This window comes from Theropithecus gelada, chromosome 13 (genome assembly GCF_003255815.1).
Source record: "Theropithecus gelada isolate Dixy chromosome 13, Tgel_1.0, whole genome shotgun sequence".
Classification (NCBI taxonomy): Eukaryota; Metazoa; Chordata; class Mammalia; order Primates; family Cercopithecidae; genus Theropithecus; species Theropithecus gelada.
The window spans coordinates 18,510,489-18,536,776 of NC_037681.1; the positions used below are offsets into that span (position 1 = coordinate 18,510,489).

Below are 26,288 nucleotides of genomic sequence, written 5' to 3' on the forward strand. Positions count from 1 at the left end.
AACTCCCTTTAGCATTTCTTGTAGAACAGGTATGGGGTTGATGAAATCCCTCCACTTTTGTTTGTCTGGGAAAGTCTTTATTTCTTCTTCACGTTTGAAGGATATTTTTGCTGGATATACTATCCTAGAATAAAAGTGTTTTTTTTTTCTCCTTTAGCACTTTCAATATGTCAGACCATTTTCTCCTGGCCTGTAACGTTTCTGCTGAGAAGTCTGCTGCCAGATGTATCGGAGCTCTGTTGTATGCTATTAGTTTCTTTTCTCTTGCTGATTTTAGGATCCTTACTTTATTCTTGACCTTTGGGAGTTTGATATGAAATGTCTTGAAATGTTATTTGGGTTAAATCTGCTTCATGTTCTGTAACCTTCTTGTACTTGAATATTGATTTCTTTCTTTAAGTTTTGGAAGTTCTCTGTTATTATCCCTTCGAATAACCTTTCAACCCTGATCTCTCTACCTCTTCCTTAAAACCAATAACTCTTAGATTTGCCCTTTGAAGCTACTTTCTAGATCTTATTGGTATCCTACATTGTTTTTCAGTCTTTTTTCTTTTGTCTCTTCTGTGTATTTTCAAGTAGCCTATCTTCAAGTTCACACATTCTTTCTTCTGCAGGATTATTTCTGCCAAGAGACTCTGAAGCATTCTTCAGGATGCCATTTGCATTTCTCAGCTCCAGTATATCTGCTTGATTCTTCTAAATTGTTTCATTCTCTGTTAAATTTATCTGATAGAATTTGGAATTCCTTCTCTGTGTTGCCATTGATTTTGTCGAGCTGTCTCAAAACAGCCATTTCGAATCCTCTGTCTGAAAGTTCACATATTTCTGTGTCTCCGGAGTTGGTCACTCGTGCCTTAGGTAGTTTGTTCGGTGAGGTCATGTTTTCCTGGATGGGCTTGATGCTTGTGGATGTTCGCTGACGCCTGGTATTTAGTTAGGTATTTATTGTAGTCTTCATAGTCTGGGCTTGTTTGTATCTGTCCTTCTTGGGAAAGCTTCGCAGGTATTTGGAGGAACGTGGGTATTGTGATCTAAATCTTTCTCTGGTCACTGTAGCCATATCTGCTTTAGGGGGCACCCCAATCCCGGGAATGCTGTAGTTCTTGTAGACTCTTAGTTGTATCCCCTTGGTGGTCTTAGGTAAGATCTGGGAGAATTTCCTGGATTACCAGGCAGAGACTTTTGTTCTCTTTGCGTACTTTCCCTCATACAAACAGAGTCTCTCTCTTTCTCCTTTTGTCTCTGTGCTGAGCTGCCTGGGGCCGGGGAAAAGCTGACACAAGCACCCCTGTGGCCACCATCACTGGGACTGTGCCGGGTCAGACCCGAAGCCAGCACAGTACCAGGTCATGCCCAAGGCCTCCACTGCTCTGTGACCACTGCTCGGCTACCACCTATATTCACTCAAGGCCCAAGGGCTATTCAATCAGCAGATGACAAATACAGGCAGGTTTGTATCTTTCCCTTCAGGGCTGTGAGTTCTTCCCAGCCCCAGGTGGGTCCGAGATGCCGTCTGATAGCCAGGGCCTAGAGTCAGAAACCTTAGGTGTCCACCTGAGGCTCTCTTCTACTGTGGCTGAACTGGCACCAAAGCCACAAGATAAAGTCCTTCCCATTCTTCCCTCCCTCTCTTCCCTCCAATTTTGTCAAGTAGAGGAGTCTGTCCTCATGGCCACCACTGCCCTAGGCCCATGGCAATTACTGCCTGGCTACTGCCTATGATGTTTACTCAAGGCTCAAGGGCTCTTCAGTCAGCATTTGGGGAATGCTGTCAGTCCTGAGTCTCTCCCTTCAGGGCAGTAGGCTTCCCTCTGGCCCAGGGCAGGTCCAGAAATACTGTCCAGGAGCCAAGGCCTACAACTGGGGACTCAGGAGCTTACTTGGTGCTCACCCACCTGTGGCCGAGCTAGTGCCCAAGCGGCGAGACCAAGTCCCCTTTCCTCTTCCCTCTCCTTTCCTCAAGCAGGAGTCTCTCCCACAGCCACCACAGCTGGGAATGTGCTGGGTCACACCCGAAGCCAGCACAGCCCTGAGTCTTGCCCAAGGCCCTTGGTGAGCACTGCTTGGCTACCACTACTTATTCTTCAGGGCCCAGAGGCTCTTCAGTCAGCAGGTGATTACTTCTGCCAGGACTAAATCTTTCTCTTCAAGGCAGCAGGTTCCCTTTTGGCCCTGGGGGTGTTTAGAATGTAATCTGGGAACTAGGGCTTGGAAGGGGGGCCTCATGACTGCCCAGTGCCCTATTCTGCTATGGCAGAGCTGGTTCTCACATTGCAAGACAAAATCCTCTTTACTCTCCTGTCTCTTCTCCTCAAGAAGAGAGAGAGGGTCTCTCTTGGAGCTGCAAGCTGCACTGCATGGGGTTAGAGGAGGAATGATGTGAGCACTCTCTCGGCTGCCTCCGCTGATGTCTTACTAGGTTGCCTGTACTCCAAGTCCACCTGCTCTGAGTCCAGCACAGCACCAGGACTTGCCCAGGAATTGCAGTCCATGCGGCCTAGACTGCCTTTCAAGTTTACTCAGCACCCCAGAGCACTGTAGCCCACAGTGGCAGGGCTTGCTGGAACTCAAGTTCTGACTGCTGGGATGAACAGTTTGCCTGGTGAGGGCTAGTCTAAATCCCTTCATGGGTGTCGGCCGAGTTCTGCCCTGCATTGCTCTCTGCTATGACAGGGCAGCACTGAGCTCCAATGCGAAGTCCTACAATCACTGCACTCTCCCCTCGACAAGCACACAGATTCTCTCTTCTTGCGATGCAGCTGCTGCTGAGGGATAGGGGAGGAGTGGTGTGGGCAACTCAGGACTGTCTTTCCTACCCTCTTCACTGTATCCTTCCTTAATACGACATTAAAACCAGTACTGTGATTGCTTATTTGATTTTTGGTTCTGATGAAGGTGCTTTTGTGTGTGGATAGTTGTTCAATTTTGCATTCTTGTGTGTGTGGTGGGGGAACAATCACTGGTGGCTTCTATGTGGCTGTCTAGCTCTACCCCCCCACCCCCATCAACTTTGCAACTAGTGGTTTTAACATCCATTTTATATGATTGCCTAGATCCAATATTCTATGAGATAATATTTTTTTTTAGTTGGAATTATTCTATAAAGAAGAACTTTCCAGCTGGGCATGGTGGCTCATGCCTATAATCCCAGCACTTTGGGAGGCAGAGGTGGGAGTATTGCTTGATCCTAGAAGTTCAAGACCAGCCTGGGCAACATAGTGAGATCCTGACTCTACAGAAGAAAAGAAAAATAACTTTTCTTCTTCAATTGTTTAGGTTACTCTGAAATACAGTTTTTGTATAGGAAAGTCAACCATAACTGCTTGATTCTTTCTCTTTGACAATTTTTGGAACAAGTTGCAATGGTGACCATGAAAAATATATTTGACTTAGTACATGCAGTTGCAGTTGTTTTTCTTTGTGATTCTCAAATTCTCCCATCTTTGGCCAGTGGAGGTGCATTCAAATTGGATTCTGTATTCTACTGACATCATCTCAGTAGTCTTTGATAATTCCCTCGCTTTCTGGCAAAACAAAATGTTTTGGGTTCATCTTGGTTCCTTTAAATGTGAAATTGTATTTAGAGACTACAACCTGGGTGCTGTGGGTACTCATTGCTACTGAGTTATTGTTCCGAGCTTTTTCAGTGAGCAGAGTATTTGGCCTTATGTCAATATTTCCCCAGTCTTTTTGGTCTTCTGAGGTTCTTCTCTTGTGGATTGCTCAGGAAGGGCTCATGAAAGCAATACTCCTGAGTTTTTGTATGTTTGTAACTGTTTATCTGCAGCCTTTCTTCCTCAAGGCCAGTTTGGTTGGACATAAAATCTGTGGCTCATACTTTTTGTCTTTGAATATCCTACGTGTTGTTTCATTGTCTTCTAGCATGAAGTGCTATTTTATAAAAGTCTGAAGGCACTCTCATATTATCCCCTTGTAAGTGACTTTGTTTTTTTGCCCGAATGTCAAAAACATTTTTTCTTTTCTTTTGGAGTCTATAAGTTTTACTCTAACATGTCTCAGTGCCAGTTTCCTGGCTCAGTTTTCCCAGAATGCAGAATGTTTCTTCCATATCTAGTGCAAGCTAATTTTTATTTCAGGAACTTTTCTTACATGATAAGTTTTAGTGTCTGGCTCTGTTCCTGTGCTTCGGTACTTGTTTGGGATTCTTATTAACATGTTAGATCTTTGTTGTTTATTCTCCATCACTTTTCTCTCAAATTCTTTTTATCTTTTCCATTTGTTTTTTATTTTAAAAAAGCATTTTAAGAGCAGTTTTAGGTTCACAGCAAAATTCCCATATACCTGCAACATACTCCATATTTTTGGTAGTGCTACTAAAGGTGCATTTGCTGTGGAGACGAACCTACATTGACCCGTTTTCTCGTGAAGTCCATAGTTTACATTGGTGTTCACTCTTGGTGGTGTACATTCTGTGGGTTTTGACAAAGGCATAACAACATGTATTTACCATTACAGTGCCATACAGAGTATTTTCAGTGCCCTAAAACTCTCTGCTCTCCACCTGTTTATCCTTCTATCTCCCCAACCCCTGGCAACCACTCGTTTTTTTGTTTTTTTTTTCTTTCTTTTTTTTTTTTTTACTTTCGCCATAGTTTTGTCTTTTCCCAAATGTCACATTTGGAATATCTTTTTTGATTTTTAAGACATTTTTCCTTCTCATCTTTGATTTCTCTTAAAACATCGCTCACTATGTTTATTTGCTCTTGTGTTCCTTTTAATTCAGTCTTTATTTTGAAATTATTTTTGTTCTTTTATTTCTAGTACTTTCCTGAGTTCTCTTACAGCTCTTGTCAAATCTTCCTTTTCCTCAATCACTCATCCTTGATTCTGGCTTATGCTGTTTTTTTGTTTTTGTTTTTGTTTTTGTTTTTAAGGATCTATCTTCTCTTAATTTCTTTTGGCTGGTTTTGAAATGATGGGTCAGTTTACATCCGCTCTGTGGGCATGTCTTTCTGGTGGGTTTCATTATCTGCAGAGACATTATACTCCCTCTGATTCTTCCTCGCTCTCTGTTTAAAGACTTTGCACGAAATTTGAGGGTGCATCTTTTCTGTTGTTCATCTTTTAAGTGAGTTGAATGTGCTTATACTTTAGAGAGAAGAGATGGAACATGATTTACCTTTTTCCTAACTTCATAGTTCTCTAAGTCTCTCTTCGGCTGTTTTCTCAGTGATAAAAATATGTATGGACTAGTGCTACCTCCTCTGCTTCTCTACCGCCTTTAATCTAAACTTTCTTTTTCCTTTGTCACTACCTTTTCTGTCCTGTGATCAATTTGGAATTTACTCCAAATTGTCTCTCAGTGAGAGATTTTGTCTTAGAATGAAGCTTCTTTCATACTAGAAGAAAACACAGGGTAAATCCTCCATGACACTGATTTGGGAAATTATTTTTAAAGATGTGAACCCAAAAACACAGACCACAAAAGCAAAAATAGACAAATAGGATTACATTAAACTAAAAAGCTTCTGCACGGCCAAGGAAACAATCAACAGAGTGAAGAGACAACCTACAGAATGGGATAAAATATTTGCAAACCATATATTGATAAGGGTTAATATCTAAAATATATAAGGAACTCAAACAACTCAATAGCAAGCAAACAACCCAATGTAAAAGTGGGCAAAGGATCTGAATAGATGTTTCTCAAATAAAGAAGGAAGCTTTATTCTGTGAACATCTAGAGTGTGTAGCACCCAGACTGTCCCTGCACATCAGTCTTGTAGCATCATTGTCAATTTGCTGCCACCCACAAATTGATTTCTGCAGAATCTCCCTTAATTCCACCTGTTCTCAGACAGGCTCTCCATGCTTTTTGGTGAGCACCTGTTGGTGATTTGGGTGTTTTCATATCCTCGGGGATGTCAGATGTTGTCTGTGGATCTTTAGATTTACTATCTTATTTGCTGTGTTTTTATGTGAAGACTTAGCCCAAAAAACGACACTGCCACCACCACCATTTTTCCGGAATCGCAAAAATCTTAATGAAGTTGCTACCGTAAGAATAATACATATTCTTTCATTGTTACATTGCCTTCCTCTCTCTGATCTTCCTGCCTCCCACTTATCAGAATCCTCATGATTATATCAGGCCCTGTTGGAAAATCCAGGATAACTTTCCCACCTTAACATCCTTACTGTAACCCCACCCACATGATCAGTTGATACTGACATTATGTTCCCCCAAGGCAATGTAGAGGCTGCTGGATCCTTGGTTCCAGTTCTGAGTGCAAGATCCGCAAACAAGGCTTTGCATCCTGGGGTGGAACGTATCGAATAATCTACATATGTTATCTGGAATTCTTCTGTAAAAAACACGTGTCCTTTCTCCCTCATTTATTTATTTATTCAATCGTTTATTTGTGGCATAGACTCATATACTTTTATACTTTGGGATATAGTCTAATACTAAATTTTTAAGTTTTGTTTTTCAGATGGCTTCAGTTTTGGCCATTGGGAACTCTTTCAGGTTGGTTGCTATGTCCCTTTGATTTACCTCCATCATTGTTTGTGTGGCTGTGTGTGTGTGTGTGTGTGTGTGTGTGTAGAAAGCCCTATTGCCACTTACCCCCCAACATTGTGTTTTTTGAGTACTTTCTGGCACTACAAGATGCTCCAGGCTCATGGTATGTTTTCCCTGCCTCAGCCCTAGAATCAGCCCTGGTTCCTTTCATTGGAGAAAGATATTTGGAAACCAAGATCTGGGTGCTTGGTGAGCTCTCTGTAATAGGTATCACTGCCAAGGCTTCTTGGTACACAGAGTTAGAAATATATCTATGTATACCAACATATATACACATATATACATACACACACACACACACACCCCTACAATCATTTCTGCATCTGTCTACCTGGATATATAAGTAAACATGAGTTCGTTCTAATGTCTGATTCCAATCCAGTACCACAGGGTTCATTCTGATCTTGTGTGGTCTTATTTGTAACTTCTTTTTCTGACTACAATAAATCTGGCTTCCATTTTTTAAAGCATTTATTTATTTACTCAGTCATTCATGCATTCATCCATAGTATAATGTAATTCTGAATTAGTAACCCATATCCCCATGTGAAACAAATTTACAACTAGAGTACAGTATTCACATCACATCTTTTCGTCTTTAGCCTTAGTTTCTACTCAAAGCACCATTTTTAACATTACTTAGGTCATCATTTTACCCTATGTCCTTCAGTAAAGTTATGTCATATATTTCTAATATAGTTAGATTCACTTGTCACAATCTGCTTTCCATCTTTGTGTTGTTCACATTCGGGTTGATATTTAAAAATTCCACACATTACAGTTGATTTTTTGTGGTGTACCGTTCTATGAGAGTGGACAACGCACAGTCATATACCCACCACCGCACACCATGCAAAACAGTTTCCATCACAACTAAAAATTCCCCACTGTGATCTTTGCAATCAGCCTCTACACCTCCCGACAACCCTTGGCAACCGCTGAGCTGTTTTCCATCATTATTGTTTGCCTTTTCCAGAATGTCATACAAATGGAATCTTTTTCCCTTTATCAATTGCTCATTCATTTTCATTCCTGAGTAGGATTTGATTATATGGTGATTGTATAGGTATACCACTGTTTTACTTTTTTCTTTATTTCTTTTCTTTTTTTTAGAGACAGGGTCTTGCTATGTTGCCTAGGCTGTCCTCAAACGCTTGGACTCAAATGATTCTCCCTTCTCAGCCTCCTTAGTAGCTGGGATTATAGGCACACACCACCTCACCTGGCTGTTTATCTATCGATTCACCTATTGAATGATATTATTACTACTTCCAGATTTCTGTTAATAATGATTAAAGCTGCTACCAACATTTATAGACATGTTTTTATGTGCATATAAGTTTCAAATTCTTTTAGGTAAATACCTAGGAGTGTGATTGCAGGATCATACGCTAAAGCGTATGCCTAACTCTATAAAAACTACCAAATTGTCTTCCGAAGCGGCTACACCATACTCCATGCCCACCAGCAATGAATGACAGTTCTTGTTGATTTGTGTCCTTAATAGCACTTGGCATTGTCACTTTCTTGGAATGTGTGCCCTCTCCCACATCAGCACCTACTCTTTCTACGGAAGCCATTGCCCTAGAAACATACTCTGCGACTGAAACTTCCCTTATGGCAAGAGCTGAAGCAAGAGTCATTCCTATTTTTAAATCCAGGTCTTTATTTTGCCTGTGCAAATATGAATGCAGGCATAACTAATAGTTAAGGCTTTTAAAATATATACATTTTGAGGAGGAAAAGAGGAGAGAGAAAGAGGAAGAAAGAAGAAGAAAAAAAAAGGAAAGAAAGAAGACTCATCTTTGGGTAATTTGCAACACATTACATAAGGATGGAATATTGAGGTCATAATTTGCAATCACAGAACTCAAAAATATAAATCTGTTATAAAATGTTAATGATAATTATATTTACTGGGGTTTGTTTTTTTAAAAAAAGCTAATTTCTGCAATCTGCGAGCTTTCGGTGAGCCAAAAGCTTTGCCCCGGGATGCAATTCCAAGGGATCTTGAGGCTTCCTCTTCGTGGGTGAAGGGGCAGTTTGCAAAGATACATGCCTAATGGTCTCATCTTCTAAAACTCTTAGTTGTCGGCTTTTTTGGTTTAGGACACCACTCCAGCCTTCAATCTAAAAGGCTCTCCCTGTACGCTGCTCTCCTCCTTGAGTTAGAATAGGTCACCCAGGGCCTTGACTCAAGAATGGAGGATAGGCGCTGTCTTTGAATCTCTTTGGCAAGTGAGAAGGAGGGGATGTCTCTTCTCCCGAGATGCTCTTTTCTGTAAAACAGACGCTGGTTTCACCGTGGCTGGATGGCAAGGAGTCTGGATTTGCTTCACAGATTGGAAGTGACCTCAAATGGGGCAGCCTCTTTCCATCCTACAGAACTTCTACTTGCCATAGCACTCCCAAAGGCCAGGGTTTCCAGGGCCCCAAAGAGCACACGAGGTGATACCAGATTCAGAAATATGCCTCAAACTGTCTTGTGTAAGTCTGAATTTGAGTCACTACATTGTACCTTCAGCTTTCTGTTATATCCCCATTATCAGGTGGTGGTGGAGTGAAGTTGGGGAGGAGAAAGGTGACTAAATAATCTTTCATTTATAAGAAAATTAGATTAAAAAGCCTAAAAACGCCTTGCAGATTCCATAAAAAAGTAGTGAGAGTCCTGTGTGCACACTTCCATATACTGGGACCGGGGATACTTTGCACTTTGCAAAGCCCTGCCTGGTGCAGTGTTTCATGCGGACCTCACAGTCAAACCTGGCACTTCACTGGGACTGAGACAAATGTCCCGTTTTCTAGGTGAAGAAACAGGCTCTCTCGGGCAGTCACACAGCTTTTAAAGGGTGAATAGAGCTGGAATTAAACCCTGACCAAGTTCCATGCCACACAGCTGCGGCCACATAGCGTCACCCTGACAGTTGACCCCGTGAAGCAGGAGACAGAGGCTGCATTTTCACTGTTGTTTGTCCTCTGTTTTTGTAGCATCCCCGGGAACTTCCCCATCAGCCAGGGGGTTGTCCCCACCACCCTTCACCTGGCTCTCCAGTTGGCTGAGACGCTGCTTCATCTTCATCTGGGTGGCGTTGTACTCAGCCAGGAGGCGTGCAAACCTGGTCTGCAGGGTGTCCAGGGAGGACCCCAGCTGCTCCACCTTCTCCTCAAGGTCCTTGGGGTCCGCCCCCGCCCTGGCCAGCTCCTCATCAATCAGGTTGTCCTTCATCAGGATCTGCCGTCCTTTCTCCTCCAGAGCCTTCTTGGCTTCGGGGTACTCGGTGAGGGCCTCCATGAGATCGTCCTTGGAGAGGCAAAACAGGTCTGAGTAGCCGATGCTGCGGATGTTGGCCGTCCTGCGGTTCCCCGATTTGCTCCCCTTGATGTTCAGGATGCTGATCTCCCCGAAGTAGCTGCCATCGCTGAGGACCACGAACTGGGTGACCCCATCATCGGCCACCACGGCCAGCTTGCCCTCATTGATGATGTACATCTCCTTCCCAATGTCTCCTTTCTTGCAGATATAATCCCCAGGGCTGAACACAGTGGGCCGCAGCTTTAGCACCAGCTCCACCAGCAGCCCTGCTTCACAGTCCTGGAAGATGCGAACCTTCTTCAGTGTGTCCAGGTGCACGTTGATGGCGATCTCGGCCTTCAGCTTGTCTGGGAGGCTCTTGAGCACCTCCTTCTCATCCACCGTCTTCTTGTTGGCCCACAGGTAGTCAAACCACCGGATAACCCGCGTCTCCAAGTCCTTGGTCACCTTGCGGAACTGCATGTACTGCTTGATGGAGTCGATCTTGGCCTGGAACTCTGCCCGCGAGGCATTCATATTCGAGATCATGGAGCCCACATTGCCCACAATGGTGGCAAAAATCAGAACACCCACCAAGAAGTCTATGACCACAAAGAGATACTCCTCATCTTTCACAGGGGGTGGGGTCTCACCGATGGTGGTAAGGGTCAAGGTGGACCAGTAGAGGCTGTAAATGTACTTCCTGGAGAGGCGCCCATGCTCTGGGATTGAGATGTTTGGGTAGACCCAGGAGTCTGTCCCAAAACCAATGAACTTGGAAATAGCAAAGTAGATGCAGGCATTCCAGTGGATGATGACGAGAATGTACAAGACCAAGTTCCCAATCCTGAATATATTGGGGTAGTTGGTCCTCGTCTCTGTGCGGTCAAAGAATTCAAAGAGCCGGGAAAACTTCAGTAGGCGGTTGAACCTCAGTTCTGGGTAGTTCATGCCCACCTTTAAGTAAGCCAGGTCGGTGGGGACCAGGGATAACACATCCAGCTTGAATTGCATGGTCGTCTTGTAATGCTGCCACAGCCTGTTGGTATCACTGACCATTAAGCCTTGCTCAAGAAAACCTAAAGAAGAAGATGGAGGTCACTTGGGCATCACAGAGGCCGACTTTTTTTGACCACAGTACAAAGAAACATCTTTTACCTCATGGCTACAGAATATGCAGTGATACATATATAATAGAAATTATTTCAAAACCAACACTTACCATGACTATAGGAAATGCACTCTGATATTTTCTATTCTATGAGGTTCTATCTCTTCTATTGAATTTTTTTTTTTTTTTTTTTTTTTGAGATGGAGTCTCGTGCTGTGTCACCCAGGCTGGAGTGCAGTGGCGCGATCTCGGCTCACTGCAAGCTCCGCCTCCCAGGTTCACGCCATTCTCCTGCCTCAGCCTCCGAGTAGCTGGGACTACAGGCGCCTGCCACCATGCCCGGCTAGTTTTTTGTATTTTTAGTAGAGACGGGGTTTCACCATGTTAGCCAGGATGGTCTCGATCTCCTGACCTCGTGATCCACCCGCCTTGGCCTCCCAAAGTGCTGGGATTACAGGCTCGAGCCACCGCACCCGGCCGAATTTTTTTAAAACATAGGTCGATTGAGTAAATTTAAGTATAAATGAGGTATTAGATGATAACAAGGAATGATTATTAAATTTTAAAAGATAAATGGAAATTATATACATATTTTAAAAAAGGATCCTTTAAAATTAGAGATACATGTTGTAAATCAAAAACTGATGGTGGGCCAGGTGCCGTGGCTCATGCCTATAATCCCAGTACTTTGAGAGGCTGAGGCGGGTGGATCACCTGAGGTCAGAGGTTCGAGACCAGCCTGGGCAACATGGTGAAACCCTGTCTCTACTAAAAATACAAAAATTAGCCAGATGTGGTGGTGCACCCCTGTAATCCCAGCTACTCGGGAAGCGGAGGCATGAGAACCACTTGAACCCAGGAGGCAGAGGGTGCAGTGAGCCAAGATCACACTACTGCACTCCAGCCTGGGCAACAGAGTGAGACTCTGAGTCTTAAAAAAAAAAAAAGAAAAGTGATGGAGGCGATCTCAATTGATTTAGAGGTTTATTTTACCAAGGTTGAAAGTACACCTAGGAGAAAGAAACACAAGTCACAGTAGGATCTGTGGCCTGTGCTTTTTCCAAAGAGATTTTGAGGATGTCAATACTTAAAGCGGACAGAGCAGGCAGCAGGCAGGACAGGAAAGAAGAAAGAAAAGGAAGGGTGGGTAGGCAATGAGGCCAGTAGTTACATTCTTGTGAGGCTTTGATTAGCACTCAGTGAATCTACATGTGAAAAGAGGGGAGAGGAGGAAAAGTACATTATGCAAACTACAGCTATCTGTTTGGGAAGAAAAGGAAGGCAGCTTTTGCATGACTCAGTTCCCAAGCGTAACTCTTCCCTTTGGCACAGTGAGTTTGACTTCCCGAGATATTCTATTTTCTATTCAAAACGCTAAAGTGCTTACTGCCTGGGGTTTGCTTACACCAGCCAAGAAAAGGGTAGATGAAACAAAAAAGCAAAAACAAAAACAGGAAAATGAAACAAGAAAAGGGTGGATGAAACAAGAAAAGGAGCAGATGAAACAAGATGGGCAGAATGTTGATAACAGCTGGAGCTGGGTGAGGGTACATGGGGATTCATAACACTATTCTCTCTGTTTTTGCATACATTTGAAAATATTAATAATAAAAATTAAAACCACACAGGCCATGGCCTCCCAAACTGATTTCACCAGTCAGCAATGGGGTACAACCTGCCTTTTGAAAACACCTCGCAGGAACACAGCTGTCCTTGGTTGCACGTGACTGTTACCCAAGGGGCTCTAAAAACATATGAAGTTCGGGACCCATCCCCAAAGAATCTGACTGGTCTGGAGATGGGGTGGACACCTAGAGCCAGGGGCATTATAATGGGTGAAATCAATTAAGGAGGCCATGACCCACATTCTTTTTTGTTTTTTACATTTTCAAACATGCACAAAAGTAGAGAGAATGATAGAATTAGTCCTTTTAAAGTTGTGGTGAGCATCAGTATTTCCCCAAGGGCTGTGTGAAACGCAGAGTGCCAGCCTGCAACCCAGAGTTGGCTCCTGGAAGTTGGGGGCAAGTCCAGCAAGTTCCAGGTGATGCTAGGGCTGCGGGTCCAGGCCACTGAGGCTAGACTGGGGTAGGACGTCCCACTCTGCTCAATCTGAAAATCTAGTGTGCCGTTACAACGAAGAACACCCTGCTTCCCAGCCCCCAGTTCTTCTTAGCATTATTTGTTATACATGAGTTACTGAGGGCCTCGATCATTATGTAGCCTCCTGTGCCTCCAGCCTCCTCCCCACTTCTTTAAGATGTCTTCTCACAACTCTAATGATGTTTTCCTTGGGGTGTGATTCCTGTGCCTCCCTCTCTCCCAGCTTCCTGCTGAATCTTGAGTTGCTTAGGATACTACCCAAGCACAAGAAGGCATAGGGTTAATGTCTGAGTCAGGGTGTCTCATCCCACTGAAGCTGGGCTGAGACCAGGGAACATCAGCCCAATGGGCCGCTTACAGAGCTCGTGTGTCTATGGAGTTTAACATGACTGCAGTAGGGGAGCAGATGGCCAGGGCTGGCTAGCTCACCCATGCCAGCCTCAGCCTGTGTATCCGAGGTCTTCTAAGTTATGATGCTAGGCACCAGTGTGGAAGCAAACGGTGGACCAGTCTGGCATGGCTGGGCAGTGACTGTGGACTTTGGACAAGTCACTTGGTGTCTCTGACATTGGTTTCTAAATCAGCAAGATGGGAGGTGATCATGCCTGTGCTTCTTGTCTCATGCGGTGGTTCTAATGAAGAAATATTTTGAAATATTTCTTGAAATATTTTGTACATGGAGCCACACAGAGGTTGGCTACTGTGATCTCCTGGTCTTTGCATCAACAGCTATGGCATAGCATTATTTTATTTTATCTTTTTTTTTTTTTTTTTTTTTTTTTGAGACAAGGTCTTGCTCTGTAACCCGAGGCCATGACTCCCTTTAGTCTTGACCTCCTGGACTCAAGCAATCCTCTCACCTCAGCCTCCTGAGGCACACACCAGCATGCCCAGCTAATTTTTTCTTTTTGTAGAGACAAGGTCTTGCTGTGTTGCCCTGGCTAGTCTGGAACTCCTGGCCTCAAATGACCCTTCTGTCTTGGCCTCTCAAAGTGCTGGGATTATAGGTGCCTGCACCCATGCCTGGCCTGGCACAGTTTTTAGTTAAAAATCTTGGAAACACGGCCTCTACCAGCTTAGGCAATGTCCTTGTGCAGATTAGAAAAAGACGTCCCAAGCGCACACAGTTCAGCACCTAAGAAATGTGAGGGGTGAGTATCCTTTCCCATCCCCAACCAGAGATGATTTGAAGGAAGTCCTCATTCACCGGGGCCCTATTTCAGATTTTCATTCTCCACATGTTAAAACTCCTCTGAAAGCCACGGAGTAACATGTCCTGGATCCTCTGACTGTCTGAGAAAAGAAACTCCAAGATTGCCTGAGCTCTCCTTCCTGCTCACCCCAGTGTCGAGTAGTGAGAGCTGGAGGGGTCCTTCGAGATTGCAGTTCGGCCTGCTTATTTCTTTTTTTTTTTTTTTTGACAGAGTGTTGCTGTGTCGCCCGGGTTGGAGTGCAGTGGCATGATTTCTACTCACTGCAACCTCTACCTCCCGGAGTTCAAGAGATTCTCCTGCCTCAGCCTCTCAAGTAGCTGGGATTACAGGCACATGCCAGCAGGCCCAGCTAATTTTTGTATTTTTAGTAGAGATGCGGTTTCACCATGTTGGCCAGGCTGGTCTTGAACTCCTGACCTCCAGTGATCTGCCCACCTTGGCCTCCCAAAGTCCTGAGATTACAGACGGGAGCCACTGCGCCTGGCCCAGCCTGCTTATTTCAGCGGTGACAAAAAGAAGGCCCAGAGACAGCCTGACTCGCTCAAGGTTACACAGCTTGTCGGAAGGGCAGAGCCCAGAGCTTAGGTGTCCTGGCCCCCGCTCAGTGTCCTGTCCAAGGGTTCCATGTAGAGGGGCTTGAGGCCGCACCACCTACCCTCACGGTCGTAAGTCCCCAGACCTGCCTGGCCTCTCATGGTCAAAGGTCGGCAATGTCCCATCCACTGTGCTGGGTCTCCCGGAACACGCCTGTGGGCACCATGGTCCCCTCCCCAGGCCTGGGGCACACTCACCTGTCCGAGCTCGCACGAGCGCATCCAAGGCATACAGGACATCTGCCGAGTAGTCCAGGAGCAGCCACAGCATCAGATACTCGGACTGCAGCTCATCGAAGCAGGCCCTAAAGACGCCAAGTGGGAGATGGATGGCTGTGCGTGTTTCTGGAGCACGGGCCACCCGTGTGTGGGCACCGGCTCTGTGCTGAAGACGCTGGATCATGTCATCTGGGAATGGCCCTGCCTGCGGTGTCACTACCTCAGCATAATCACCCCAGCTTCCAATGAGGCACCACTGTCTCTGAGAAGCTTTTCTGTCCCACAGTCACAGTACTCCTGAGAAGAGCCAGGACTGACCCCAAAGAGCAGCCCCATTGCGTCTCAGCAGAGAGTTACAAGATCCCAGGAGGTACTGTTTTCCAGGCCTCACTGGCAGAGTCAGGTAAAGGGGCTAAGGACCTGCCCTTTCTGGGGTCAAATTTCAACGAAAAATAAGAGAATTTCTGAGAGATTAACAATGGAACAGGCAGTAAATATTTTCTACCTTCTCCATCTTTCTGCTGTTTCCCACACAGGCAGCACCCCCAGCTCTTCTCCTAGCCTCACGGGCACAGCAGCCTGCCCCTGCCGCCCCTCTGCAGCTTGCTCAGCACCCCAAAGCCTCCTGCCATATATATATATATTAGCCGGGCGTGGTGGCTCATGTATGTAGTCACGGCTACTCGGGAGGCTGATGCAGGAGAATCGCTTTAACCCGGGAGGCGGAGGTTGCAGTTAGCTGAGATTGCGCCACTGAACTCCAGCCTGGGTGACAGAGTAAGACTCTGTCTCAAAAAAAAAAAAAAAATGTAGCAGCTTGTCCCTGCCTCCCTACCCTGCAGCACATTCAGAACCACCCACTTGTACAAAGAGAAGCAAACGCCCCTGCATCCTCCTTGCACAACTCACTTGAGGGGACCCCACAGTGCCGGAACCCTGACTGTCCACCTTAAGCTCAATTTTCCACCCATGCTTCAGAGCACGCTGATGGTCCCCTTGCGGAACCTTCTATTTTTAAAGGGAGAAACTGAGGCACAAGAACTAAGTGGTGGCCGTGAGGGGTCCAGGCTTCAGGCCTCCCGAGTGAGAGTTGGAGCTCTGCCTCCTTGGCCTGGTGTCTGGTTCCCTCCTTTCCGCTGCATCTCCCACCCCCTGCTGCTCACCTGCAAATAAGCAGACACCAGTTATAGAAGACAGGCAGGGCGATGGCGGTCAGCCAGCGGTAGTACAGGTTGCTGGAGGGGTCCACCACGATCGCATCCTTCTTCTTCGTCTTCTTCCTGGAAACCCACACACACACAAACAGTGCACTGTGTTGCAAGACTGTAGCTTTGGAGGGTTTGAGAGACCTGGATTCCCTTAGAGACCCTACGGCCATTTTAGGCTGAAGCCCAAGATGTGGCTGTTCACAACAGGGTCCTCTTAGTTATCAAGGGAGTCACATGGAGAGTCCCTGTAGGGGAAGACAGGCCGGGAGGCAGGGTAGACTCCAGAGGTCCTTTTCTCCCAGTTCAGTCCCAGGAAGTCACAGTTGACTATAAGGTCATGGTGATGACATTCCCATGTGCCCATGGCAACATCCACACCCTTCAGGATGCTGAGAATGAAAATGCAGCATGGCAATGTCACAGAGGTCTGCTGAAGTCTGGGGAACTTCCAGAAAATGCTGATTCCCGGGGCCCACTCATCTCTTCCAGGGCTGGGCCTGGCAATGTGCATTTAAGCATTGCCTGGATAGTTCTGAGGCAGCTCCTCTCTGGATGGAGTTGGGGAGCCCCACAGTATTCCCTGGAGAACCCTCTCCTCCTCCCTCACTGTGTTTGTGCGGACGTTGTAAAGGCTCATTTCCAAAGGCTTGCATCGCGCCTCTCCATCAAAAGCCTGGGAATAACCTGTTATGTGGGCCCGCAATGAATGAAAAACATAGCTTAGAGGGCTTAGCTTTTATTCTTAGACTTTCCCGCAGATTCAAGTTTCCAGGCTGTACTGGAGACTTTCTTTTCGTTGGGTCCATGTGTCCCCTCTGCCGTCCCATGTGACCCACGCTGGCCTAGGCTTGCAGAGTGCTCCTGTGTCCCATCGGAGACTCCAGGGACTTCCTGCCTTCACTGGGATGCTGGGGTGCAAGGTCACTCACTGACGGGGCTTTGGGACGTTCCCAACAGCTCTCATCACCACTGAATCTGGGTGAAAGTTTGTGAACATTGTATCTTCCAGTGCCCCAGAGAAAGCCTCAGCCTACCCTGACTGTGTGGCCCACTTGTGAGGGCAAACGAAATGCTTCGAGTGGGGGGGTCACATGGACAGGCTCACAGGGACAGCCCCCCGCTGCCCACCCGAGGCTGCAGACGAGCAACTCTCTCTACTTGTAAGCCCGCCTTGAGTTCTCAGAGCTCGGAGAGGATTCCTTCTGCAAGACGGGGGCTTCACATGGTCTCAGGAGGCATGGTCTGCAGCCTGGGGCCGACTTTTCCTCAGCTCCAAGCACCGCCTCCCCTCCAGGGCCGACGCTAAGGCCCCCTGATAGCATTGCTCCAAGACACCCAGCCCTGGAGCCCTGCGGGGAGGTGGGGTCAGGCCTGCTGAGACCATGGCACCCGGTCCTTAGAGGCAGCTTCCTTCAGTACTTCCTCTTCTTGTTTTAGGTAGTTTTTTCTCTCTTCTTTTTTTCTCTTCCTTCTTTTCTGCCTTGTTGCTGGATGACGCCGAGGGACATTGAGCAGTCTTCATATATCAACGACATTACCAAGTGGAAAGGGCAGGCTGCGGAGTGACGGAAAGAGAGCGCGGCGTACGGCGTGGTGGAGAGAGGGCGCGGCGTGCGACATCGTGGAGAGGGGGCGTGGCGTGCAGCGTAGTGGAGAAACGCCATGGCGTGCGGCGTCGTGGAGAGGGCGTGGCATGCAGCGTAGTAGAGAAACGGCATGGTGTGCGACGCCGCGGAGAGAGGGCGTGGCGTGCGGCGCTGTGGAGAGAGGGCGTGGCGTGCGACGCCGTGGAGAGAGGGCGTGGCGTGCGGCGCCGTGGAGAGAGGGCGTGGCGTGCGGCGTCGTGGAGAGAGGGCGTGGCGTGCAGCGCTGTGGAGAGGGGGCGTGGCGTGCGGCGTCGTGGGGAGGAGGCGTGGCAAGTGGGTACTTCCAGCGCGTTGGGACGGAATGGGGTTATTGATTTGCTATTATTATTCCTGAAGCACGAGGTAAACCACCCCATTGAGCATACACTGAGAAATTAATGGCTCAGTCTAATGTTCTACAATTTCTGACCTATTTTCGTGAGCTCCTGGGAAGTCACAAACAGCCAGAGACTGGAGACGTTTTGAGGTAGGAGGACAGAGACCCGAACCCACACATGGAGGTTGGGAAAGTTACTGGGAGTTTTGGAAATCCCACTCCAGGCTCTCTGTTCTGAATGGAAGGGTGGGGCCTGTCCGTTGTTCTTGAAACCTGTCTCTGGATCCGATGAAAACCTGGGCCTTCATGAGAAAGCCAGTGAGCAAAAGGGAACCAAAATTCGAAGAGGCGGGTCTGTGACACGTGTAGTGGCAAACACATGTCGTTGCAGGCTGGCAAATGTGGCCGGGTTCAGACACGCCTTCAGACTTTGCTTGGCTGCGAGGTGGTTCCGGCAGTGTCCGCAGGACGGTCCTGCGAGCGCAGGGTTTTCTTCAACATATGACTTTACACTGCTCCCTCTTCTTTACTGGGTGTCTTTTAAGGGCTAGGAACTCTTATAAAGTTATCTAATGAATACATGTAACATTTCTTCAAGGCAGGCAGTGATGCCCCATTGAATAGTTGAGGAAACAAAGGTTGCGGAAGGGACAAGGCCTGGAGTCCCCTTTGGGTCCCTCTGATTTCTCTCTTCCACACGCTCAAGGAAGGCATGGGTTGAGAGATAAATTCTGCTAATTAGACACTCATTGAAAAAGATCCATCCACAATTACCTAACACTTCCTATGGAAATAATCGAGGCTGTGTGCAATGCGTGTGGAAAAATAATCACCGCCATTATTCATGACAGTCAAAAAGGGAGAGCCACCGAATCACACCACAGTACAGGCTCATCCTCAATGGTGAATTCTATGTGGCCATTTAAAACGCTGTTTCAGAAGACATGGGCAAACAGCTCTAAGTTAAAAAGCAGACTACAAAGAGTTTATCATAATAGCTGGATCAGTTCTCTATTTCTGCCGGAACAAATTACTGCAAAGTGACGCAACATAAATGTCTTATCTTGCAGATCTGTAGGTCAGAAGTCTGCTGTGGCTCTCACCAGACTAAAATCAAGGTGTTGACAGGGCTGCCATCCCCCAGAGGCTCTAGCCGGGCTCCGATTCCTGCTCATTTGGATCTTGAACAGAATCCAGCTTCTTGCGATTGTGGGGCTGAGGTCCCTGTTTCCCTGCTGGCTGCACCTTTCGAGGCTGTGGCTTCCTTAGCTCCGGTCCCTTTCCTCCATCTTCAAAGCCAGCAGCGATGGGTCGAGTCTCCCTCACACTGTGACTCTCTTCTTCTTCCATTTACTTTTTCCGACCCACTCTTCTGCTTTTAAGGACTCACGTGATTACATTGGGCCCACCCTGATAATCCAGGATAACCTACCTGTGTTAGTCTGTTCTCATGCTGCTGATAAAGACATACGCAAGAGTGGGTAATTTATAAAGGAAAGAGGTTTGGACTCACAGTTCCACATGGCTCGGGAGGCCTCGCAATCATGGTGGAAGGCAGATGAGGAGCAAAGTCACATCTTTTGTGGTGGCAGGCAAAGAGTCTGTGCAGGGGAACCCCCCTTTATAAAACCATCAGATCTCGTGAGACTTATTCACAGCATGGGGAAGACCTGCCCCCACGATTCAATTACCTCCCACCAGATCTGTCCTACCACACATGGGAATTAGAGGAGCTACAATTCAAGATGAGATTTGGGTGGGGATACAGCCGAGTCAAATCGTTACCTATCTCAAGGACCTTGAATTTAATCACATTTACAAAGTCCCCTTTGCCATGTAAGGTAACCTGTTTACAGGTTCTAAGGATTAGGATGGTAGACATCTTTTGAGGGAGATTGTTCTGCCTACCACACAAGCCAATATTTATTGAGCACTTACTATGTACCAGGCACTGTTCTGAGCACTTTACACAGAGTAACACATTTAGTCTTCACTCCCACCCTGTAATAAGACACTATTACAATCCTCATTTTATAAGCCAGGAAACAGACACACAGAGAAGTTAGGTAACCAGCTTATATGGTTTGAATCTGTGTTCCTGTCATGGTGGTGGATGTCTCAGGGTTTAGCACCAACCCCTTGGTGCTTTGCTTGAGATAGTGAGTGAGTTCTCTTGAGATCTGGTTGTTTAAAGCACCTACCCCACCTTCCTTCTGCTCCTGCCCTGTGAGACTCCTTGCTCCCGCTTTGCCTTCGCCATGATTGAAAGCTTCCTGAGGCCTCCCCAGAAGCAGAAGCTGCTATGCTTCCTGCACAGCTTGCAGTACCTCAAGCCAATTAAACCACTTTTCTGATAAATTACCGAGTCTCAGGCGTTTCTTTATAGCAATGTGAGAATGGACTAATACACTTGTCCAAGGTCACAAAGCTCTGAGGCAACTGAGTTGGGAAACAGATGCTCTTAACAAGTATATGTATATATAAAACATATTGTATCGATCTCTTTATTCAATAAATATGCTTAGGAAGAAGTTGGAAGTGTATTTGTCAACATGTTAAGTGAGGCTATCTCTGAGAGTGGAATTCCACAGTTAGCATGAAGTGCGATTTTTGTGTGTGTATGCCCCTGTGTGCTCTTCTTGCTTTCCAAGTTTTCAGCAAGAGTATTTCAATAAAGTGAATTAGAATAAAAGGTGATTAAAATCATTAAATGAAAAGAGCAAGGAAAGTTACCCCTCTGTCCTCCAGGGTGATGTGAACCCCGGTCTCTTTTCAGCCACTGGAGTCTTAACGTCAAGTCACCAGCAGACGGCGCTGCCCTCAAGCTTATTGGGTGAGCTTTGCCCTGCAGTTTAACCAGACCGGACTCAGCTTGCCTTGTGCAAGATTTGTGGCCCTGGATTACGGGCCTTCGCCTGTCCTCTGGCTACCAAACTGCCCAGGGCCTAGGAAAGACCCAGCACCATCGGCTGCATCCCCAAATCCACCCAGCACTGCCCCAAAAGAACCCTACACAGCGCTGCAAAATGCTACCGATTTTGGCTGGGAACAGTTTGATGGGGGAGGGAAAATTATTCAGGACTAAAGAGACCATATGAAAATGACAGAAACGGAGTGGAAGAGTCAGGGAAGGTGTTCATAAATAATTTTTGTGTGTGCCAGTTGTCCTCATTTTGGGACAGTTCCCAGTTTTGTCCCTTGGTCCTTGGCTTCGAAGTGGACCCGTGAAGTGAGCCCATTTATTGAAAGAGTGAAGAGCTGGGTGCAGCCCATGCTATCCACCCACATCCTTGCCCACACCCCAGCCCCAGGACCTCTGTCCATGGTTTCAGTGTCTGCAGCCTCTCCCTGCCTGAAAGACTGGGCTGCAAGGGTGTTTAGTGTCAGGTTTGGCTTTAAGTCTAACACAGATCACTATAGCTATTGCTTTGTAGAGAAAATCATCTCATTTTTCTTTATGGATGGTATTTGGTCTCTGGATTTGATGTCCAGATTTATGCAAACAAAAGACATGCTTCCTTCATGGAGAAAATAGAAAAAAGTTCTATCTGAGGAACAAAGAGAGAAATAACAAGAAAAACTCTTGACACATTTCTCTGTCAGTTGGAAGTCACGAAATCAGCATTTCTCACTGACACTGATATTTTTTCCCTAATCTCCAAGTGAGACTCCCCCTCCCCAATAGTGCCACTCTGTCCCTAATCTGCCACCTTAGTATCTGGTGACAGAAAAAGGAATTACAGCAGGTCACCCTTTCAAGAGGCTATTCTCTGGACATATTTAAATTACCTTATTTCCACTGCTCTGATTACCCCCCTAAAATTGGCCTTAAAACAAGGGCATTTCAGGCCAGGCATGGTACCTCATGCCTGTAATCCCAGTACTTTGGGAGGCTGAGGCGGGCGGATCACGAGGTCAGGAAATCAAGACCATCCTGGCTAACATGGTGAAACCCCATCTCTACTAAAAATACAAAACAACTAGCCGGGCACAGTGGCCGGGCACCTGTAGTCCCAGCTACTCGGGAGACTGAGGCAGGAGAATGGCATGAACCTGGGAGGCGGAGCTTGCAGTGAGCCAAGATCATGCCACTGCACTCCAGCCTGGGCAACAGAGTGAGACTCCATCTCAAAAACAAAAAACAAAACAACAACAACAACAAACAAGGACATTTCACTGGCACTCAAGAGCCTGAGGTTGTAGAATAAGAAAATGCCTTTTCATCATTAAGGAGAATCTCCACGGCTCTGTCAAGGAGCTCCGGTTCTGCACCCTCAGATATATCGGGGTACAGATGCTACAGCTTAAAGCATTTATCTGATCCAATTCCTTTGCTTTATAGATGAGAAAAATGAGAGCCAAAGAGATCAGACGACTTCCCCAAGAAGTCACACAGATCTCATCCCTCCCCCACTTCTGTCCTCAGGGATGGAGTTCCAACGAAAGGAACAGGATTCTAAAATATTCTACTGGTGTTCTGGGAGTGGGGAGCTGGAGCACTAAGGAGAGAGGCCAAGCTGGGGCTTCTACGGGGTGGAGGGCACCGGGCTTGGGAAGGGCTCTGCAGGGCATGTGGGTACTTACTCCTCCTCCGTGTTGTTGCTGGTGTTAGTGTTGCGTTTGGCCAGGGGCCAGGCACTGCGGGGAAGCAGAGAGAATATCAAGGGTCTGAACTTGGTTTCCAGTCCTTGGGGCCATTTCCCCAGGGGATTACCATGCCCCCCCCCAACCTCCACCCCATCCCACTGCTTCCAGCCTTTGCACTCACAGCCTGAAGAATACGGGGTGGTATTGTCAAGGCCAAAATGCTTTGTGATTGGTTAGCTCAGATAAAAGACTTGGGGGAAGGGAAGGTGAACATGGCTAAACTGAGGCTTCTGAAGAAATGAAGATTCAGCCATTTGACTCCTTCCAGCTTCCCTGCCTCAAATTCCACTCAGTTTCCTTCCTTTCTACCCTGGATGGGGCCACGTGCCGGGCACTGAGAGGGGCACAGAAATGGACCCCACGTGGCCTCTGCCCTCAGCGCGTCCCTGCCCCTTGGGTGGAGGAGGTCTTTCACCTTCTGCCCCGGGATGGACGCAGCCTGCAGCAGCAGCCACAGCGACTTGCTCCCTCAGCTGCAAAGGCCTTTTCCAATTAGCAGGACGAGTAACTGAGCATAGGCAGGATCGTCGCTGTTTTCAGCTTATCCTCCTCCTATCCTCTCCTACCTCCCCAAATCTTACAACTCCAGGGCCTGACACCCCTGGTCTATGTGAGAATCTGGTTGAAGGTAAGGGCTGGTTTTGCACAAACTGGATATTTATTTGAACTTGAATTTTGCAGTACTTCACGATGTTCTATAGCAAAAGGTATTATCTCTGACCGCCAGAACCCATTTTCAACATGGCTGGGTTAAAAACGCCAGGCGGTCTCGCAGGGCACTGCAGACCCCTCATAGGAGACCACGAGAACTGGAGCTTGAGGCAGGTGACACCCCCGCTGACACCCGGGACGCCTCTTCCGTGATGCTGGATGTCCAGCCAAATAAATGCCATTTTGATGACCTTAGCTCCTCCTGCCCAAATCTCCCTCTCCCCGTCTAAGATATGGCCGTAACCGCTTGTTTCTGGATTGGTTCTGCTTATCTGAAAATCTCCCAGGAACTGGAACCGCCGTGGGATTGTGAAGGAGGGAAGGTTCAGCTCTGTGGGGGTGCAGTGGCTGTGTTCACCACGCCTCTGTGCCCGTAACCCCACAAAGCCAAGCCCACACAGGAGAACTAGGACCTGTCTCTGTATATACTTGGCTTTGCCGTGGAGACTTTGCCTCCAGAAAAATTCAAAACCCTCACCCCTAGGAAGCCTTGCTGGTTGACAGACACTATCCGCTCCATCACGTCCGTCTGCCTATGCTGACCCTGCCCATGAGTGATCCAACAAGTGTCTGTGAGGTGGGCGGGGCCTGCCCTGGATGTGGTCCTAGCTCAACGCTCCATTCGTTTGGTCCCATCCGGAAACGGACAGAGTCTAACGTTCATCTCTAAGGATGTAGGAAGGTAATTTGGTCAATTTAAATAAGGAAGTCTTTGCTTGTCCAAAAGGAATTAGACCAGCCTGGCTGGCTTGCTGAGAAACCTCTGCGTCCCCCCTCCCTCTTCCTCTTTCTCCACTTTGTCCTCTTTCTTATCTGTCTGTCTCCTTGTCTTTCTGTCTATGGTGTCCCCCAAGGGTACTGGATGCCCAGTCCTGGGAACCTGGGACCTCCCTGCACTTGTCTGGGCCAGTGCCCAGGCCTTCCCCAGCCTCCTTCCCACAGCCCAGGAAACCCAAGGGTTTGCAGTCCAGGCTCGTGTGAAAACTGCCCTTCCCGTCTCAGCCAGGGATTCTCACACCTTTCCCTGGGTCTCCTAAAGCAGTCACTGGTGAGGCGTGGCCTTGAACTCTCACATTCCATCTTAAAAATGCCCTTGCTCTTTGCCGTCCCCTGCATCATCTATGACATACAAATACCCACTGCCACTCCCCACACAAATGTGGAATGAAAATGGATGTTCCGGAAAGATCCATTGGGTTTCCCCCTGAGACTTCATCACCTTCACACCCCAGAGACCCTCATATGCCCATTTTAGAAGCTCCAAACCTGAACCCATCTTCTCCTCACTGACATACAAACAGGTAGCTTTTTCTCTAGCAAATTATATAGGGACTATTCTGCAATCATCATGCTTATTTGATCCCCTTTTCCCACCCCCTAGAAAATAGGTTCTGGGTAAGAATCCACCTGTTTGGGAGGCTGAGGGGAAGTCAACTTCCCCTCCACGTCTTACCTCTCCCTCCCTGTCTTACCTCTCCCTCCCTTCCAGGACAGACCAGTGTCCTAAAGAGACCCTCTACTGTTCAGTGATAATTGATTCAACCTGTGCTGACCCAGGGGTCTCTCTGCAGACCACCTGCTGGGGAGACTTCTCACGAACAAGTCAGGAGGGGAGACAGCAGCCCTGTGTCTGTGTGTAAGGGGGTGCCAGTCAGGTTTATCTCCCAGTTAGGGTGGGGGCGATGCAAGACGGTGCGCAGAGGCCCCAGTTATGCAGATTTTCCCTCCAGAAAGCAAACACCCTCCCCACTTCACTCTGCTCCCACCATTGTCCCTTCCCCACCTGGTATTTCTCAACCTGATCTGGGACACAGATGGCTCCCCTTGAAAATTCTGACCAACCTGTAGACTCTCGTCCCAGAAAAATGCATGCGTGCCTACACATAACATTGTGGATACCATTTAGACACCCCCCGAAGCTCCTGCTATAAAAGACCCCGCTTTTGAGCAAAATGGGTCAGAGTGAGTCTAGGATGCGAGTCCTTTGGTGAAGAGAGATGGGTAAGGCCAGCATCCCCCGGTGAGTTTCTGAGAACACGATTTCCAGGGGACCCTAATGGGGGTTCTGTGTAGGATGAGGTGACTGGTCAAATGAGGCTGGGGGCTCTGGTTCAAGGGTTTTCTCCTCCTGCAAGGCCTCCTGGACTCCGCAGAGGCTGTTAGACCATGTAATGCTCCCCTAAGAGCAAACACTTTCTTCAAGGAACAGCTCACGGGGACGACGTCCCAGGCCCCCTGTGCTGCATCCAAACAGGAAGGAGCAAAGCAGAGGCTTCCTGTCTGGCCCCAGCAGGCGCAGGAGGCCCCGTCTTCCTTTCCGCTCCTTACCTTCTCCCTCTGTCTGCTGGCTCCTGGCTGCCCACGTTTGCCTGGGTATTGCTTTCTTGGCTGGACACCTCCTTAAGCTCAGCTCCACGGGAACGATCAGGAAAAGGGTGCGGTCCCTGGTCGTGGTGGTGCACGTGCCTGACAGCCCGCCTGCGCAGCCAGCAGATGAGGCGCCAGAGCCTGGAAGGCGACACAGGCACTGAGCCAGACGGAGAGGAAAAGCCCCCCACGCCTCCAACCCCCAGTCCTTCCCTCTCTCTCTCTCTCTCTGTCTCTCTCTCTCTCTCTCTCTCTCTCTGTCTCTCTCTCTCTCTGTCTCTCTCTCTCTCTCTCTGTCTCTCTCTCTCTCTGTCTCT

The 26,288-nt window shown here is 47.5% G+C and overlaps 1 protein-coding gene across 2 annotated transcripts in view; it reads right to left on the reverse strand.

Moving 5' to 3' along the window:
* Positions 1 to 7,731: 7,731 nt before the first annotated feature.
* Positions 7,732 to 26,288, reverse strand: part of CNGA3 (cyclic nucleotide gated channel alpha 3) — a 68,408-nt gene continuing 49,851 nt past the window's right edge. The window contains exons 4-8 of one of the 2 annotated variants that reach the window (XM_025354500.1): positions 25,933 to 26,112; positions 22,831 to 22,884; positions 16,240 to 16,356; positions 15,056 to 15,162; positions 8,191 to 10,915 (exon numbers count right to left, since the gene is read on the reverse strand). In XM_025354500.1, the coding sequence (XP_025210285.1) occupies positions 9,504 to 10,915; positions 15,056 to 15,162; positions 16,240 to 16,356; positions 22,831 to 22,884; positions 25,933 to 26,112 (1,870 nt within the window). In that variant the 3' untranslated portion in view covers positions 8,191 to 9,503. Of the gene's footprint in view, positions 10,916 to 15,055; positions 15,163 to 16,239; positions 16,357 to 22,830; positions 22,885 to 25,932; positions 26,113 to 26,288 lie in introns of both variants that reach the window. The other variant, XM_025354502.1, reaches the window with a different exon arrangement.